The following is a 17,796-nucleotide window of genomic DNA, read 5'->3' on the forward strand; positions in this document are numbered from 1 at the left end:
CTACTTCATTTCAATTTAGAGTGATCTCCCATCTACTATCTAGTGTACACAGAGCTCAGAGGTTGATAAACATGGCAAACACTGAACAAGATGCTCGAGATTTATTCGAGGATTTGGAATTTGTTGGTGATGATGAACTAGTTTCATTAGCAATGGGAGCACCAGGACGATCGACATTGTCTGGATGCAAAGAAATAATGATGAAAGCTACAGATTTAGCAATGGTGATTTTTCCATAGGCCTAAGTAAATTGTACTTACATGTACATAGTGATGTATATATCGAGTTGTCTGCTCCTCATGTTAAAAACACAAGTTTTGTTTATTTTCTATCAATACTTACATTTCTGTGCATATTTATAAACCGATCTTATCAAATTCATGTTATTTACATTTTAATTGCTTGTGATTACTTCCTTTATTTGGGGAATTAAACCCAGAGCCACATGTGGTACTGGAGCCACATGTGGTGCTGGAGCCACATGTGGTGCAGGAGTCATATATGCATATTTCTCCCTTCTTGTTTTTATGAGTACTTTTAATAGTTTTACCCGTTTTGTCATGAATCATTATAACTACATTATTAAAATATTTATTTGCTGCAAAACTTAGAAAATCTGATAAATAGCCTGTTAATCACATTTAAATTTTGGCATAAATAGGAAAATAGATAATATGATACTTTTGACTATCAAACATTATATCTATAAATCTAGATGTCTTCAGAATAACCTTGATATTGTAGCATTAAAACATTCTTTAAAGGATTTATATCTCACCCAGAAATTTATTGCCAGAGGTAAGGGAGAAAACTACTTCAACCAGTTCAGAAAAGAATTAATGGACCAAATGGGAAAGACTCACTGGAAATATTTAATTACAGCTAATGATATGAATTTAAAACAAACGATCCTACCTTGTTTTGCTGTATTTGTTTTTGTTATATGTTTTGTTTGGCTGTTGTTAACATTAATTATCCAGGTATTGATTTGATTTGTATTAGATATAATATGATAATGGATGAATGTGTTGAAAGCGTGTCTTAAGTGTCTTATGTCATGTTTAATGGATTAATATGTTAAAAATTTTGATTTTTTTTTGTTTTTTTTTTCATATAACTGCAATACAGTCCTTTTTATATGCCCATCAATGATACCTCCTATTATGGTACATGTACGTGTATACCCTGCGCTGTCTGTCCGTCCATCTGTCTGTACATTTACATTTCCTTGTTTGCACTCTCTAGCCTTTATTTATCAACAGATTTTTATGAAACTTGCTACAAATACTCTATGGCACAATAGCTTTAAGCAAGTTCATGGTACGAAATTTTGTGAATATTTTTAGCAGAGTAATGCTCCTTTAATGCCAGATACAATGTATGTGAGAAGTTTTCTATTTCTAATTCAATTTTTTTAAGATCTTTCACAATACAACTAGAGCAATTATTGTTTAACAGATATTATGGGTTTTTGGCTCATGTTTCCACTATTGGCACATCAGCATTGTATATTTATTATAACAATAACTAATTGTTAGAACTCTCTTATATAACCTTTATATATTTATCAACAGATTTATATAAAAAATGCTTCAAATATTCTTTACCACAATAGCTAAAACGAGTTTGTGTTACAAAATGTTGTGATTATTTTAAGCCCACAATCATCAGATGGTGGGCTATTCAAATCGCCCTGCGTCTGTGGTCCGTGGTCCGTCTGTCCCTCCGTCTGTCCCTCCGTCTGTCCCTCCGTCCGTCCCTCCGTCCGTCTCTCCGTCCGTCCGTCTGTAAACAATTCTTGTTATCGCTATTTCTCAGAAAGTACTGAAGGGATCTTTCTCAAATTTCATATGTAGGTTCCCCTTGGTGCCTAGTTATGCATATTGCGTTTTGAGACCAATCGGACAACAACATGGCTGACAGGCAGCCATCTTGGATTTTGACAATTAAAGTTTGTTATTGCTATTTCTGAGAAAGTACTGAAGGGATCTTTCTCAAATTTCATATGGAAGTTTCCCTTGGTGCCTAGTTATGCATATTGCATTTTGAGACCAATCTGAAACATGGCTGACAGACAGCCATCTTGGATTTTGATAATTGAAGTTTGTTATCACTATTTCTGAGGAAGTACCGAAGGGATCTTTCTCAAATTTCATATGGAGGTTCCCCTGGGTGCCTCGTTATGCTTATTGCATTTTGAGATCAATTGGAAAACAATATGGCCGACAGACCGCCATCTTGAATTTTGACAATTGAAGTTTGTTATTTCTATTTCTCAAAGTACTGAATGGATCTTTCTCAAATTTCATAAGTAGGTTCCCCTTGGTCCCTTGTATTGCATTTTTTGACCAGTCTGTCCTGAAAACAACTTGGCAAACAAACAGCCATTATCGTTAAATCTCAAATTTCTTATATAGCTAGGATTCCCTTGTTTGAAAAGTACTCAAGAACTCAATTTGCACAGATTAGTAAAATGAAGGGAAAAGTAGAGAAAAGATCAATCTGACATGGAACCTATGAAGATCATTCAATGGTGGGTGCCAAGATCCCTCTGGGATCTCTTGTTTATATAGCTAGGATTCCCTTGTTTGAAAAGTACTGGAGCGACGTCTCAATTTGCACAGATTACTAAAATGAAGGGAAAAGTAGAGAAAAGATCAATCTGACATGGAACCTATGACGATCATTCAATGGTGGGCGCCAAGATCCCTCTGGGTTCTCTTGTTATAAGAGTTATGCCCCTTTTATTGCCAAATATGGGCATTGATTAGAAAATGCAAGAAGTTTTCTATTTCTTATTCAGTTCCCCTAAGATTTTTTTCACTACAACAAAAAGATGCATTATGTTCAACATAGATTAGGGTTTTTTATATGCCTGCATGTCAACGAAAGGTTGTACTATTGTATACCCTGCGTGGTATGTATCCATGGTATTATCTGGCAATTCATTGAACAAAAAAAAATGGTAAAATTAAAAAATAAATATTCAGACATGATTATGTTCAGATATTTAGCTGAATTCACCTACTTTCATCTTTAAGTTAAGAAACACAGAAATGATTTGAAATATACAAATACAGTGTATCTATTTTTTTTTTATTTTTTGTTTTTTTGCAAAATCTTGCCTGTGTGTAACAAGTTTCATTAAAATATGAGAAGTTTATAGATAACAGTAAAAGAGAGCACTAAAGGAAAATTTGAGAGATTATATAAAGTAAAAGGACCATGCTATTAATACTAGTACATTTAAGTACATGTAAATCAAATATAATTCCCAGTGATTTGTTTTTGTCTATATCTACAGCCGACTTAAGGCTGTTTCCCCTTGCCAAAAAATTTGTATTTTCCCAATTTTGAAACATCATTTTACCAATTTAAAAAAAAAAAAAAAAAAAAATTTGTATTGAATTTCTATCTGGTTATCTGTATTGTATTTCATTCCTAGAATATGTGAATATTATGGTACGATATTTGATCATCATACACGTGAACAGTAGACTGACAAATTTACTTCCGCGATAGGCAAGTTGGCCTCAATTAGTCATATAAACGGTATAAGGGAGGTAACTCGAATCCTGATCACTGTTGCGCTTTCCACAAATGACATGCAGGCAAGCGTTTCAGAGAGTCCGTAGACAAACACCAATATGAAAACAAGAAAACTTCCTTTGTCTTGTAGTCTAAGTAATAACCCAGGATGCTTGCTACTGACTCTTTATATTATGAGGCAGACTAGAAAAACCAATAAATGAAGTGTTTTGACATGTTTAAGTATTTAGTCATTATTTGCTTTTTTCCCAAATTCACCAAACACTGTAATTATTTTCCCAATTGAAAAAGCATAGGCTGTTGAAAAAATTACCTGGAAAAAACACTGATTCCAAACTGTGAAATCAAACTTCCAACATATCTACCTCATTGCTTATCGCTACATTTTCCTGTGGTTGCTTTTCCAGCGATGGGTGTATCATGCTCCCGCTTACGGGGCTCTTGTTTTTCATATGTAGCATTAAATGTCCATCAGTTTCTGTCGTAGACCTTTTGCTATTTTTTCACAAACTTAATTATTTTTTTGTAGAATGATCTGTCACAGGAGAGGTATGTGTTCCAGTATGGTCCACGTCAGGGTGATCCAGAGTTCCTGGAACAGCTTGCCAAATTCTTGTCTAAGCAATATGGAGACAATAACATTACCAGGTAACTTAAAAAATACTGTAGACTTTTTATATCCGAAGAATGATCAGATCCTAGTGAGCCTTATTTCTTGAACTGATAACATCCTAGTGAGCTTTTAAACTTGTACTGATAACATCCTAGTGAGCTTTTAAACTTGTACTGATAAATCCTAGTGCGCTTTTAAACTTGAACTGATAACATCCTAGTGAGCTTTTAAACTTGTACTGATAAGATCCTAGTGAGCTTTTAAACTTGTACTGATAACATCCTAGTGAGCTTTTAAACTTGTACTGATAACATCCTAGTGAGCTTTTAAACTTGTACTGATAACATCCTAGTGAGCTTTTAAACTTGTACTGATAACATCCTAGTGAGCTTTTAAACTTGTACTGATAACATCCTAGTGAGCTTTTAAACTTGTACTGATAACATCCTAGTGCGCTTTTAAACTTGAACTGATAACATCCTAGTGAGCTTTTAAACTTGTACCGATAACATCCTAGTGAGCTTTTAAACTTGAACTGATAACATCCTAGTGAGCTTTTAAACTTGTACTGATAAATCCTAGTGAGCTTTTAAACTTGTACTGATAAATCCTAGTGAGCTTTTAAACTTGAACTGATAACATCCTTTATATATATATATAGTGAGCTTTAATGTAGAGATGATCTAGTATTCATCTTTTGAGTATGATCTCATTGGGATCTGTTTTGTAGTCATAACCTCATGACCTTTATTTATTGCTATTATTGATATTTTTTTTCTTTACCTCATGGTGGCCTTTTGTTGAAATGATGACCTCATGGTGGCCTTTTGTTGAATTGATCACCTCATGGTTACCTTTTGTTGAAATAATGACCTCATGGTGACCTTTTGTTGAAATGATGACCTCATGGTTACCTTTTGTTGAAATAATGACCTCATGGTGACCTTTTGTTGAAATGATGACCTCATGGTGACCTTTTGTTGTACTTATGACCTCATGACCTACATTATTTTTGTTGATATGTAAATGACAACATGGGACTTTTTGTTGAAATGATGACCTCATGGTGACCTCTTAATAAAATAATGACCTCATGGTGACCTTTTGTTGAAATGATGACCTCATGGTGACCTTTTGTTGTACTTATGACCTAATGACCTACATTATATTTGTTTTCAGGAAAAACCTGATGGTGACGGCGGGCGCTACACATGGTATCCATCTGACAGCCACTGTTCTGTTTGATCAAGACATTCCTGTTTTTGTGGAGGACCCAACATACTTTATTGCCATTAAGATGTTAGAGAAAGATCTTGGAAGATCTGTCATACCAGGTAAAAATAAAATTGTCAGAGGGTCACAGGAATTAAGTCCTGCTAAATCTTTCACCTATTTGATACAGATAAATTAAGATATTATAGCTACGTTCATTGGTGTAAAAGTCCCTTAAGGTTTCTTAAAGAGGGCATGATTTTATGTATCAAGGCACAGGGGCTTGGCACGATTTTCCAAATGATGGTCCATATATATATGTATTAGACACTATAATACATATATACATGTATATGGACCATCATTTGGAAAATCGTGCCAAGCCCCTGTGTATCAAGGTACCAGGTAATTGTCTGTTTAATAGAAGTGCATTTTACAGTTTGTCAGGATCTGCCATTAATGATGTGGAAAATTTCATTTTATTTTCTGGAAATAATAAATCTAAAACATCTCAAGATTTGTAACAAACATTTGGTGGTTCACATGTTCAGAAGGTAATATACATAGTGGTAAATACAAAAAAGTACCCCTTTAATTGATCTTAAACATATTGTTCTCTTCCTTTAACCCTCCCAAATACAGAACAAAGGAAGTTCACTCTAAAAAAAAACCACCAGAACCTCATTTTAGGATTGTGTGATAATTATATAAACTACTGCTCTATTTCTTCATCTAAACACTGTAATTAACATCTTCATTGTTTCATAGATTATAAACCTAAATTTTTTTATGAATTAAAAGTTCCTGTGGGGGAAGATGGTATTGATTTGGACAAACTTGAGGATCTGCTGAAGGAACACAGACAGAAAGCTGGAGACAAGAGTACATGGAAGTGTCCATTCTGGACCATGTTGTATCTGATGACGGTGTATAACAATCCCAGAGGCAACTGTCTATCACCCGGTAATGTTATCTTGTTGGTCATTGTAAAGACAGAGAAAGAAAAACAGAGAGAGGGAGAGGGGAGAGAGAGACACAAATGGCTGAGGGAAAGTCATAGATACAGAAAGAGAGAGGGAGAAAGACAGAGTAGAGGGACAGAGGAAAAGACGAAGAAAAACAGATTCAGAGAGAGAGAGAGGGGGACTGGGGAAAAGACAGATACAGAAAGTGAGAGTGAGAAAGACTGAATAGAGGGGGCAGAGGGAAAGACAGAGGTACACAAGGAGAGAGAGAAAGACAGAGGGAGAGAGAGGGCAAAGGGTAAGTCATACTGTAGGTAAAGAAAAAGAGAGGGAAAGATAGAAAAGGGGGTGCAGCGAGAAAGACATAAATAAAGAAAGAGAGAAAGAAGGAGAAACACAGAGAGACTGGGGAGAGAGATACTGGGAGTGCAAGTATATTTTAAAGGCGTTTCATTAACCTCAAAAGATACATCCAAATAATTCATTTAAGAAAAAAACTCTAAAATTTATTTAGTTAACAGCATGTTCAGGGTTAAATGGTTTTTTTGCACTACATACCTGTAATCAGATTGTAAATGTTTTCATTTTTCCTCTGTAGACAAATGTAAGAAGCTGGTGGACCTGGCCAGGAAATATGATGTTCTATTGTTTACAGAGGATGTTTATAACCTGCTCCATTACGAGGAGGGTAGCCCACCCCCACGTCTCCTCTCCTACGATGTCAGGTATATTAAAATCAAACTTTTCAGTGAACCTGTTCAAACAAAGTTGATTGAGCTCTGGCAAAGTAAGCAAAGTCTAATGTTATGATCATTGTACTAATTAACCAAGATAACTTTTAATTCCAAAATAAACCGTAGCCTTCCAAATCTCACACATTCACCACAAATATTGCATTTCTCGCTCTGGAAGGCCATCCTTAAATGACCATAGCTGTTGATTGGACCACAGGCATCTGCTTCTGGTTGGTATTAATAGAAAAAAATATTAGCCCCTAATCCTTAACTATATCAACAAGGTGTAACACTTGATGATCTACGTATGATGCATCGACTGTGAACGCCTGTGAATGCCTGTGATTGGACATTATACAATGCAAACCATTCAAAGTTACTTTCTTTTCTTGACAAACCTAATTAATCTTTCAGCTCTGATTTTATGTTGCCATCATTTCCAGTGATGAACCTGACTATAAGGGCTGTGTTCTTTCCAATGGAACCTTCTCCAAGATTTTTGCTCCTGGATTACGCCTCGGTTGGGTTGAGGGACGTCCTGAAGTTGTTAAGCTGCTTTGGGCAAGGTAGGCTTTTATTTGGTACCATAGAAAATATGGAATTTAATGACATATAATAATCTGTGAAAATCTTACATCGTCATTGTAATAGAAGATAGCATGTACATTTCATAGAACAAAATGGCTGCCAGGTTGCCATTTTGAATTGTTTCTATGTAGTTGCTAATTTTTACATGATTCCCTTGGGACCATATACATGTACATACAACATTACTTGTGTTTGCAGGCTTGAAGAATAATATGACCATTAGGTAGCCATCTTAGATTTCAGTTTCAAATTAATTTTATTGATTTGAATTAATATTTTTCTATGATGTTATGAAGAAAAATCACAGGTAAATATCAGTGTAATTATATGTCAGTTTGTTTTACTGGCCAATATGTTGTCATGTCTTCATGAGGAACAATTGATTCAATTGAATCAAAAGAGGCAGTGATTGGTGTAATGTCATGGTAACACAGTCAAGGGTCAAGGTCAAATGCATATCTTAATTAATCAAATCAAAGTTCAGGGTCACTTGATCAAAGGTCAATGCCTGTTATTAAATATATCATAATTGTTGACTGATTCACCTGTGAGATCTCTTGTATCTTTTCATTATTCCAGTTCGACAGCCTGGAGTGGGGGGAGTTTTAATCACTACACATCACGTGTGATATCAGCAGCCTTACAGAGTGGCCTCCTGTGTGACCACCTATCTCACCTCCGCAGGGTATATGGGGTAAGGTTTTTTGTTGACATCATTTTCAGGGATACAGATATGTTTGACTCATAATAAAGTCATCTGCCCCTATAAAGTCATCAGCCCACTGAAGGCTGCAGTGGTCGAGTGGTTAAGGTGTCCCGACACTTTATCACTAGCCCTCCACCTCTGGGTTGTGAGTTCGAAACCCACATGGTGCCGTTGCCTGGTACTGACCATAAGCTGGTGTTTTTTCTCTGTGTACTCCGGCTTTCCTCCACCTCCAAAACCTGACACGTCCTTAAATGACCCTGGCTGTTAACAGGACGTTAAACTACAAATATTGAAGTATAAAAAAGACATATCACCACCCAGATTTGTCCATATACCATTGGCACAGTATAAAAAATCCTACTCCTCCCAAACTTATGAATGGATTTGCACTAAATTATCATCATGTAGAATATAATATTTACATTTACACTGCAGCCCCACTATATAACTTTACCAAGCTCACTTGGAAGTTATGAGTCCATAACTTCCAAATCTTTATTATGACGTCATTATTATAGTGACGTCATAATTGTAACGTCGGTGATAACGAAAGAATGCTGTTGAAAAGGCTGTTCCGTCTTTGATGATAATGATTTGTTTATTCATTATCAGAGTAAAATTCCTGGATATAGTCTTTCAAATTCGTTGTCAAATGTAAATATAAGCATTGAACTGCTTTCATTTGGAAGTTATTGGCTGATGAATGCCAACTGGACAAAGGCAAATTCAACATGAAGCGCTAGCGCGCTTCATTAAATTTGCCTTTGACCAGTTGGCATTCATCAGCCCATAACTTCCAAATGAAAGCAGTTCAATGCTTAAATAATATGTAACAGGATGGCGTAATGAAAAAATACCCTGCCCTCACTCAGACTCGAACTAGGGACCTCACAGTCGCTCTCATCCTACAAACATCCTACCACTAGGCTAAAGGGAAATGCCTGCTAGCCTGAGCTAGTAAGGTGACCTATACTCTCCACTTTTACAAATATTTTTGTGTAATTGCAATTTCTGCAGTCTCTAGATTTAGCAATAAGGGATGGGGACCAAAAGTAGCATTGCTAAAGCAACAGAGACATAATTTGTATAACTGAAGCTAGACAAGAATTAATATAATAAACAATTGTTGATTTGGTAAACAACAGCTGATTAAAAAAATAACAGTTGATTTGGTAAACAACAGCTTATTTGGTAAACAACAACTGATTTGGTAAACAACAACTGATTTGGTAAACATAAATAACAGTTGATTTGGTAAACAACTGATTTGGTAAACCACATGCAGTTGATTTGGTAAACAACAGCTGATTTGGTAAACCACAGTTGATTTGGTAAACAACAGCTGATTTGGTAAACAACAACTGATTTGGTAATTATTTTTAGATTTATATGTTTCTATTTTTCAGGAAAGATTGAATCTTCTTTGTGAAGCACTACCTAAATATTTACCCGAGGGATGTCACTTCAAAAAACCAAAGGTATACTATATAATCATCGTAACCTGTTAATATCTTACTGTTAAATAATGTAATTAGTAATTACAAATGTATGATGTCTGTCCATATTTGTTCATCCATCTGGAAGTCTTTCCTTTATTTTGTGGTGTTTTAATTATGACACACACCTGTTAGTGGAGTCCCTAAGGGAATCCCGTGGGCTTTTTTTGAAGGAAGCTGGAGGTAATGATTTTATGGAAGTATATGATGTCCTTAATCAAAAAATGTTTGTTGTCATTCTGACTTCCGCGTCTAGTCGATTTAATGACGTCATCAAAATGGCGGCCATAGCAACCAAATTTTTACAATAAAGGTCTGGTTTAGCAAATGAGTTTCAGACAGACATATCACAAAATACGTTTTTATTAAAATATCAATTGGCGATTACATGATAGGAACTTAATTATTTGAGTTTTCGTCACCGGAAGTGAATTAAATTAAGAAATTGACAAAATGGCGGCCATAGCAACCGATTTTTTAATCCCAATAATGACAAAAATGATACATTATGTGTTCATGCATACGTTTTTTTGCCGAAATATCTCCATAAATAGGTTGCTGTCAAATCAAGTTCAATGTAAATCCTGCAGTTTATCAGTTTTTCTTATTCCAACGGAAGCTGTTAAAGTTTAGAATAAGTTAAAATGGCCGCCATAGCAACCAGCGGTACCAAAAGAACAACTTGTAAAACGAATACAAATACACAGATATTTCGTAGAGTTTGTTGATAAATGTCATATTGTGGCTTCGTGATGCAACTTATTTGGAATTATATACCTTTCCTTCATAATTTATAAAAGTAGCAAATATTCATATTTAGGGCAAAATGGGTCAATTCCCAAAAAAAATATTTAAAGCTAACAAAAAGGCATGACAAACACATTACCTCAATGTCCGTCTCTATTCACAACGTTATTTCTTCCATATCATTGTTTTCATACAACAAATGGCCCAATGGTGTGTTTTCACATGCCTCATCATCTGCTTCACACGCGCAAAGTTCTGTACAAACCAAATTGTTTGTTTTGCATTTGCACTTATTTGACGAGCATTGTGTTGTTTTGCACTTGCAAAAAATAAGTTGAAGCATTGCAGTTGGTGCAGGAGGTAGGGATGTCATGACTGGGACATATATATCGTGTTCCTCTTTCCATCCAAACAAAGTAGGAGATGGAAGCACAGGACAGGCAACGTCATCGTTGAACCAAATTATAGCCTGAAGCTGGGTTCGCAGGATTGACTGTTTGAGTGATTCCCTTGTAGGCGGAAGCTTTTCAGCTTCAGCTTGCTTTTGTTTAAACATCCACCAGCGTAGATGACCAATATCCGTCAGGGATGTTTTCGGACAATATAGAGAGCATGTGAAATATTCTATCTTCTTTTCCATGTCTTCTGTTAGTTCCAGTTTTCCAAGGTCTGCGAAAACACGCTTTATTGATTCGTCTGCAATTTGAAACGCCTTCCAAAATGAGAGTTTACCTTTACCGGAAAACATCCCAGTATTATCGGCTCCAGAAAACGCATGGAATCCAGGTAGGGCCTCTATTTCCAAAGACGAAAGACTGTGATATACTTGATCCAAATCTATTTCCCGTTGCCTATTTCCTGTTCCAGTGCAAAACTTGGTACATTTTGGAAGTCGTGGGTACCTTCTCAGAAAAAGGATGAACACGTCGGTGTCGAGGGAGTGGATGGCTAGGGTTCCTCTTTGAGTTGCGTCAAGAGCATGCAGGACGAGTTTTGTGTCCGCTTCTTCTTGAGTACTTGCCAAATGTTCAGCATCAAAAAAAGTTGACCTTACTTGATCTCTCCATGCACATACCAGGTGCAAGTTCCTTTCAGTTGCATACGCAAGTGATTTTATTGACAGGTATGTTGACAATTCATCCTTTGTAGATGAATGTGAAAGGAACTTTGCCATGGAAATATTGGTGATATTGGTTTGGTCAGTCACGTGGTAAGCCACCGTTTCCTTTTTACCGAGTCTTCTTTGTCTTGTGCCATCCTTCAGAGATTTCGTAACATCATACCTATCGAAAACCAGATGTACTTCGTTATATCTAAGTAGATATTTTCTTGAAATAACTTGTATGAAGTGCTCTGCTAGGTCACTGCAATCTTTTACCCAATGCGGTTTTCCCATCGCTTGTACCTCCACCATGCCATCTACAATCGCTGTAGCATTATCTCCTGCGAATGGTTCGTCTGTATTGTTAATGGCGCTATCAGTTGCTGTGTTTTCTAGGATGTTCATTAGCTGACTCTTCACTGAGCAATGCAATAATTGACCGTCTGATGAAAATAAGGCCCTGGGAATCACAGACAATTCGTAGGTGGCAATGATGTCCTGAGTGTTCACCTCTGGTCGGGATCTTGCAGCAATGAGAATCCGAGCGAACAATCCCCGATCTTCGCGGAGTTCTAATACGGTTTTATTTGCTGTGATTCTCACTTTCTCTGAAAGTGTCATCAAATCTGTCTTCACCCCTTCTGTCATAACCACCTTGGTGACGATGTTGATGACTCCTTCATAGGTAAACGGATTGGTAAATGTCCTCATGACTTCAGTGAGAGCCGCAACATTTTTTTCCTGTCTCGAAAGGCATGGTCTATTGTCCTGGTGATGACGAGTCTTGATACCGTCTCGGTTTCCAGAGTCACTCGCATCGTTTACCAAATGTGTAAGCTGTGGGGAAACGAGAAAGAACCTTGACCGAGCTGTATCATTCAGTGTTATACCAACGATGCCACCGGAAACCTTCATCCATCTGTTATGTGTTCAAGCGCATGGTCGGCACCAATAGCACAAAATGGTATCTCATTTTTGTTCACAACCCAGTTTCCGCTGCAAAATTGTGTTCTGATAGCACGAACGATGCCATGTTGCGTTGTTATCACATAGAGAATATGGAGTTTCTGATGACAGCCTGGAATATACTTCGGGGTATATACAATCAGAGTATCCAGCTCTTTCTCTGATAACATCCAGAACTTTCTCATGTTTTTTTTGTGCTTCTATCAAGGGCTCTTCTGTATCACTTTGACATATTATGCAAGATGTATAGTCAACTAATCGTTGCTGTTTAGAAATGACCAGATTGTCTTCAAATAGTCGTCTTTTTGACTAAAACAAAAATAATATTTTAAAAAAACCCGTTATCATACATTTTTATATTACGTTAATTACAAATGAATATACAGCTACAATCCCGATAATTTCTTTAAAACATTTAAAGAAATCCGGAATTTTATCATCTCTGACCGTAATTGGCTTTAATTTTACAATATCCCGGAAAATTTATTATGTGGCGCAAAGCGGCATTGTAACATATCTATATTCTGTAAATGAAGCAAAATAATGCTTTTATGTCAAACAAATAAGTAAACTACATCCATGCAGACTTAATTTACTGAATTTATTCACAATCATATGATATTTGAGGACGTATAAAATCAAGATAGTGAGTAAACACACGGTAACATTATGGGACTGTTTCAAGTGTTATAAGCTGTACTTAATAAGAATTTTTAGAGGAAAACATCAAAAATGCATTACCATTGTGTCTGCTGAGATGATCAAACTGAAGAATAGAAGTAGAAAAAGCGTTCCTGGTCTGGATTTTCATATTTTCCCCGCTGAAAAACGTTGACCGGAAGTTATACTAATAAAATTTCTCGGTTGAAAAACGGTACCCGCAGTTCCGGAATTTAAATCGAAATGATTTTGTCCTTTTGATTTATTACCAATTTATATCGACAAACTCTATTTAATATGTGACATATTGATAGAAATAAATAATAGATCTTTTCCTGTCCACATTTGATTGATTTAACTTGTGAATACGCCGTTTGTTTCATATGTAATCGTGCGTTTTTAAAGAAATTTTAGTCCTTAAAATGTTAAAATAACCATAAACTTACACAAATAAAATTTTTTAAAGAGCAAAATATATTTTACAGTGTGCAAATACATATTTATTAACATTAATTCGTATTTAATGTTTGTTACAACAATCAAACTAATGATATAACCCAGAAAAATAGGTGAGTTTACACATGGACAGAACATTTTGACCGCAATTTTGATGACGTCATTAAAACAATATGACGCGCATGCGCGACTGACAACAAACATTTTTTTGAAGTATACTATCTATACTATCAATTTATTATGGTCTCTTGCTTCCTTCATGAAGTGCCCACGGGAGTAAAATTTCTGCCCTTGGGGACTCCACAATGTTACAAAGGTGACTGGTGTTAATTGCACATAGAATTTGTTATGTCACCTTCCTAACAATGTATGTTGTAGTTATAATTTTCCAGGGATTTCTGAAGTAATCTGATTTCCTTCCAAGATAATATGATTAATGTATTGTAACTGAACTGATTTGTAATTGTGATAATGAATGAATTTTATTTTAGAATATTTATACATAATGACAACTGTATTAGGTGGTAAGATATGGCTCATCGGGTAAAACACTTACCCACAGGGGCTTGACACGTTCCTATGACCAAGAATAAAAAATAAACCCTATAGGTAGGGTCAAACCTTCTTAATTAATGATTACAGAGTCAGGTTCTTTATTTGGGTAACCGTAACATAACCCGACACAGTTTATGGAACAGCCTAATTACTGACTCTATGATTACAGGGAGGTTTCTTTACTTGGGAAGCATTACCTGACAGTTGATGGAACAGCCTTACTCAATCTATAATTTATGATATACATGTACAGGGATGTTTATTTACTTGGGTATCATTAGTTGACAGAGTTGATGGAACAGCCTAATTACTGAGTCTATAATTTATGATTACAGGGAGGTTTCTTTATTTGGGTAACATTACCCGACACAGTCGATGGAACAGCTTTACTGAGTCTGTCAAATAGTAAACACAAAGTGAATTTCATCACAGGTCAAAGGTCAGTATATTTTTTCTTTCTTGTGTTTTGTTTGATGATTGGATACTTTTCTCGTTTATTTCTTCTTTCTTGATATTTTATCTCTGAAATTTATATGCGGAAAATTGATGATTGGATTCTTTTTCTCGTTTATTTCTTCTTTCTTGATATTTTATCTCTGAAATTTATATGCCGAAAATCATACAATCATGAGTTTTGTGGGTAGACCTCAATTACTTGATGCATACAGTGTAGGTATGCATATTGGAAATTGAGAATTTCACTGAAATACACTGAGAAATTTAAATTACATTAAATTTGAAAAGACTTTATATGATATATAATACTCTACACATGGTAATTATGTACAAACATTACAATCAAAAGTTTAGAAGTTGAGAGTGAGAGCGTAGGCATGATGGTCTTGTGTCATTGGGACGCTTAATTGTCTTGCACGGCAATTGCAACCGAATGACTCCCTAACCCTGGCAGTATAGCTAAGCTCGGAAAATTACTTTAAAAAAAAAGTAGTAATATTTTACAAGCAATATTACCTGGTGTTTTAACTGTAAAATGATTAACAGGAAGGTTAATCAAGATGCAGACTGTCAGCTGAAAATAAAAATATTTCTTTTTAAAGGAAAATTAAATGGTTACTGCAGGGTTTATAATTGTGGCAATAGGCCATGATTAATTAAATTACTGGGAATTTAAAATTTCATAACTAGAGCATAATCCTTTCAAAAATCTACTGGTACATGTATATTGCACACATAATAATGCAATAAAAAAATTACACCTGCACCTATAATGTCGGAAGTATTCACTTGTGTTAATTGTCAATGGAAAAACAAACTGACTTTGTCTTGATTTTGAAAGATTAAAAGTCCATCAGATTTTAAGGATAAATGTACTTTCGGTGAGATAGAAATAATGATACCTACATCGTTCTTGGGGCAATGTGGAATCGGCTTGAGATTAATTACTCATATTTGAGATTTTCTGAGGACATACCAATTTAATTTTTTCATTACATGTTTGCATGTAGGTGGGGTGTGTTGTCATGGTAGCGTTTTGCTTACATCTCTATTTACTCTAGTTTAGGACCTTAAGCTTTACCTTCATTATGGAACTGATTTCTTTTTTGCAGCACTTCTCCAACAGGCAGCTTTAAGAACTGTATTCGCCTTTCGGTCAGTTTTTGTGATACGGCCCAGATAGACGAGGGTGTAAGAAGACTTTGCATCGCTTTAAAGGAATATATGTCAGCTCTTTAATTGTTGATTCTAAGAAACCATTCAATTCTCTTAAAAACATTATTATTTGGGATTTTTGTATGACTATCTTACTCGAGAAAAGAATGTTAATTATATATATTAAATCAAATCAGAATATCAATTTAGAAAGTTATGGATCTCTCAATGATTATGATTTTATGTAATAAAATATATATTACACATATACATGTATACAATTTATCATAATATATTGTATACTATAAGTGCTATGATTTGCAATATGTGATTTTTATAGGTAAATTTATGACAGGATTCATTATGGAATGGTGGGGCTTCCTAGGCAAGTAATGTCCAAGTTTATTTGATAAAAAGTTTTGGGATATAGAAAAAAATTATCGAAAACATCTTAAGCGGAAAGATATGATTATGCTACTCCTATAACATAAGAGGCTGCTGGTCGGCTCTTTTTCTATCGGATATGAGTTTGCCGACTGCTACACGGCGCCTGTCAAAAGTATCTCGCCGTGTAAAACCTCTAACATTGTTGGAGTAAGGTTTGTTGGTGAAGTTTTTATTATTTATTCAATGAGAAAAAATTTGAGATGAGGGAGGGTCTGAGAACCAAGTTATTATTATTGTTTTTATTTTATTTTTGCCTCAATTACTTTTTGTATTTATGTTAATTGGCCTCAATTACTTTTTAGTCCCCTGCCGTTTGAAAAACGGGGGGACTATAGGTTTACCGTCCGTCCGTCCCTCTGTCCGTCCGTCTGTCTGTCTGTCTGTCACGCAATAGTTGTCCGGACAACTCCTCCTAAAGTACTACTCCGATCTTAACGAAACTTGGTATACATGATCAGTATAACATGTAGTTGTGCATCCCACATTTGTTTTTTTCGAAAAAGCATTTTTCAAAAAAAAATGGGAAATGAATAGGTGCACTTCTAGCTCAGGCAGGGGACTTTGTATTGCTGTTGCAATACCATCCATCCTTGTTGTATTTATGTTAATTGTAACAAATGTATTTGCTTCACTAGATTTTAAGCTGATTCTTTATTCAATAATATCAGAAAAAACAGCATTACAAAATATTAGATTTTAGGCCGAGTCTTTATACAATAATGTCTGAAAAAACAATATTACAAAATATTAGTGAAAGCAAATTCCTGAGTTAAAAGTAAAAAAAAAAAAACCAAGAATACCGAATAAATTTCATCACCATTAATAAAAACATCAAAGTATTTTTTTTTTATGAAGGGAGTTCTTTAATGCCAGCCATTTATGTTCCAATGTGTCATATCTGGACCGTCTGTACTGCTGTATTTAAAAATAGTTACATATCTAACAAAATCATACAAACAAACAGTCGTTTTATGAACCTTTATCTAACAATACCCACATATGCATATTTTTAATATCTAACAAAACAAAACAAAATTTGTCCTGATAGGACCCGGCTGTTTCAAGGACATAAACCCCATAAGGACATAAAATGATATAATCAAGCTCTCTTTGTACTGTATAAATTTAAATATCAATTAGTCATGTTTTTAACAACCTTTGTGTTATGGGATGGACTTGGTGTACAGTTTCCTTGCCTTTCATTAACTATTACTTCAAAAGCTACTCCTCCAAAATACCTCTGTAACATTGTGAAATTCCAGTATCATGTACATGTACATGTATTTTGACAGGGCTGAGATGGGGTTTTTAGCTCACCTGGACCGAAGGTCCGGTGAGCTTATGCCATGGTGCGGCGTCCGTCGTCCGTCAACATTTGCTTCAAAT

The 17,796-nt window shown here is 35.3% G+C and overlaps 1 protein-coding gene across 1 annotated transcript; it reads left to right on the forward strand.

The window, feature by feature from the left end:
- Window positions 1-60: 60 nt before the first annotated feature.
- LOC117344392 (uncharacterized protein YER152C-like) lies at window positions 61-16,396 on the forward strand. The gene is made up of 10 exons (XM_033907137.1): window positions 61-224; window positions 4,079-4,197; window positions 5,342-5,496; window positions 6,176-6,337; window positions 6,938-7,064; window positions 7,517-7,639; window positions 8,241-8,355; window positions 9,777-9,848; window positions 14,688-14,791; window positions 15,921-16,396. Exons 1-10 carry the CDS (start codon window positions 72-74, stop codon window positions 16,045-16,047), a joined length of 1,257 nt encoding a protein of 418 aa, XP_033763028.1. The 5' UTR covers window positions 61-71; the 3' UTR covers window positions 16,048-16,396.
- Window positions 16,397-17,796: the final 1,400 nt, after the last annotated feature.

The sequence above is a fragment of the Pecten maximus genome, chromosome 15, assembly GCF_902652985.1.
Source record: "Pecten maximus chromosome 15, xPecMax1.1, whole genome shotgun sequence".
Classification (NCBI taxonomy): domain Eukaryota; kingdom Metazoa; phylum Mollusca; class Bivalvia; order Pectinida; family Pectinidae; genus Pecten; species Pecten maximus.

Excerpts from the sequence above, each read along its gene's own strand:
- LOC117344392 (XM_033907137.1), top strand. The coding sequence starts at position 72 with ATGGCAAACACTGAACAAGATGCTCGAGATTTATTCGAGGATTTGGAA. Across the intron at positions 5,497-6,175 it reads TGGAAGATCTGTCATACCAG|TTCCTGTGGGGGAAGATGGT; the intron begins GTAAAAATAAAA and ends ATGAATTAAAAG. Across the intron at positions 8,356-9,776 it reads ACCTCCGCAGGGTATATGGG|GAAAGATTGAATCTTCTTTG; the intron begins GTAAGGTTTTTT and ends TCTATTTTTCAG.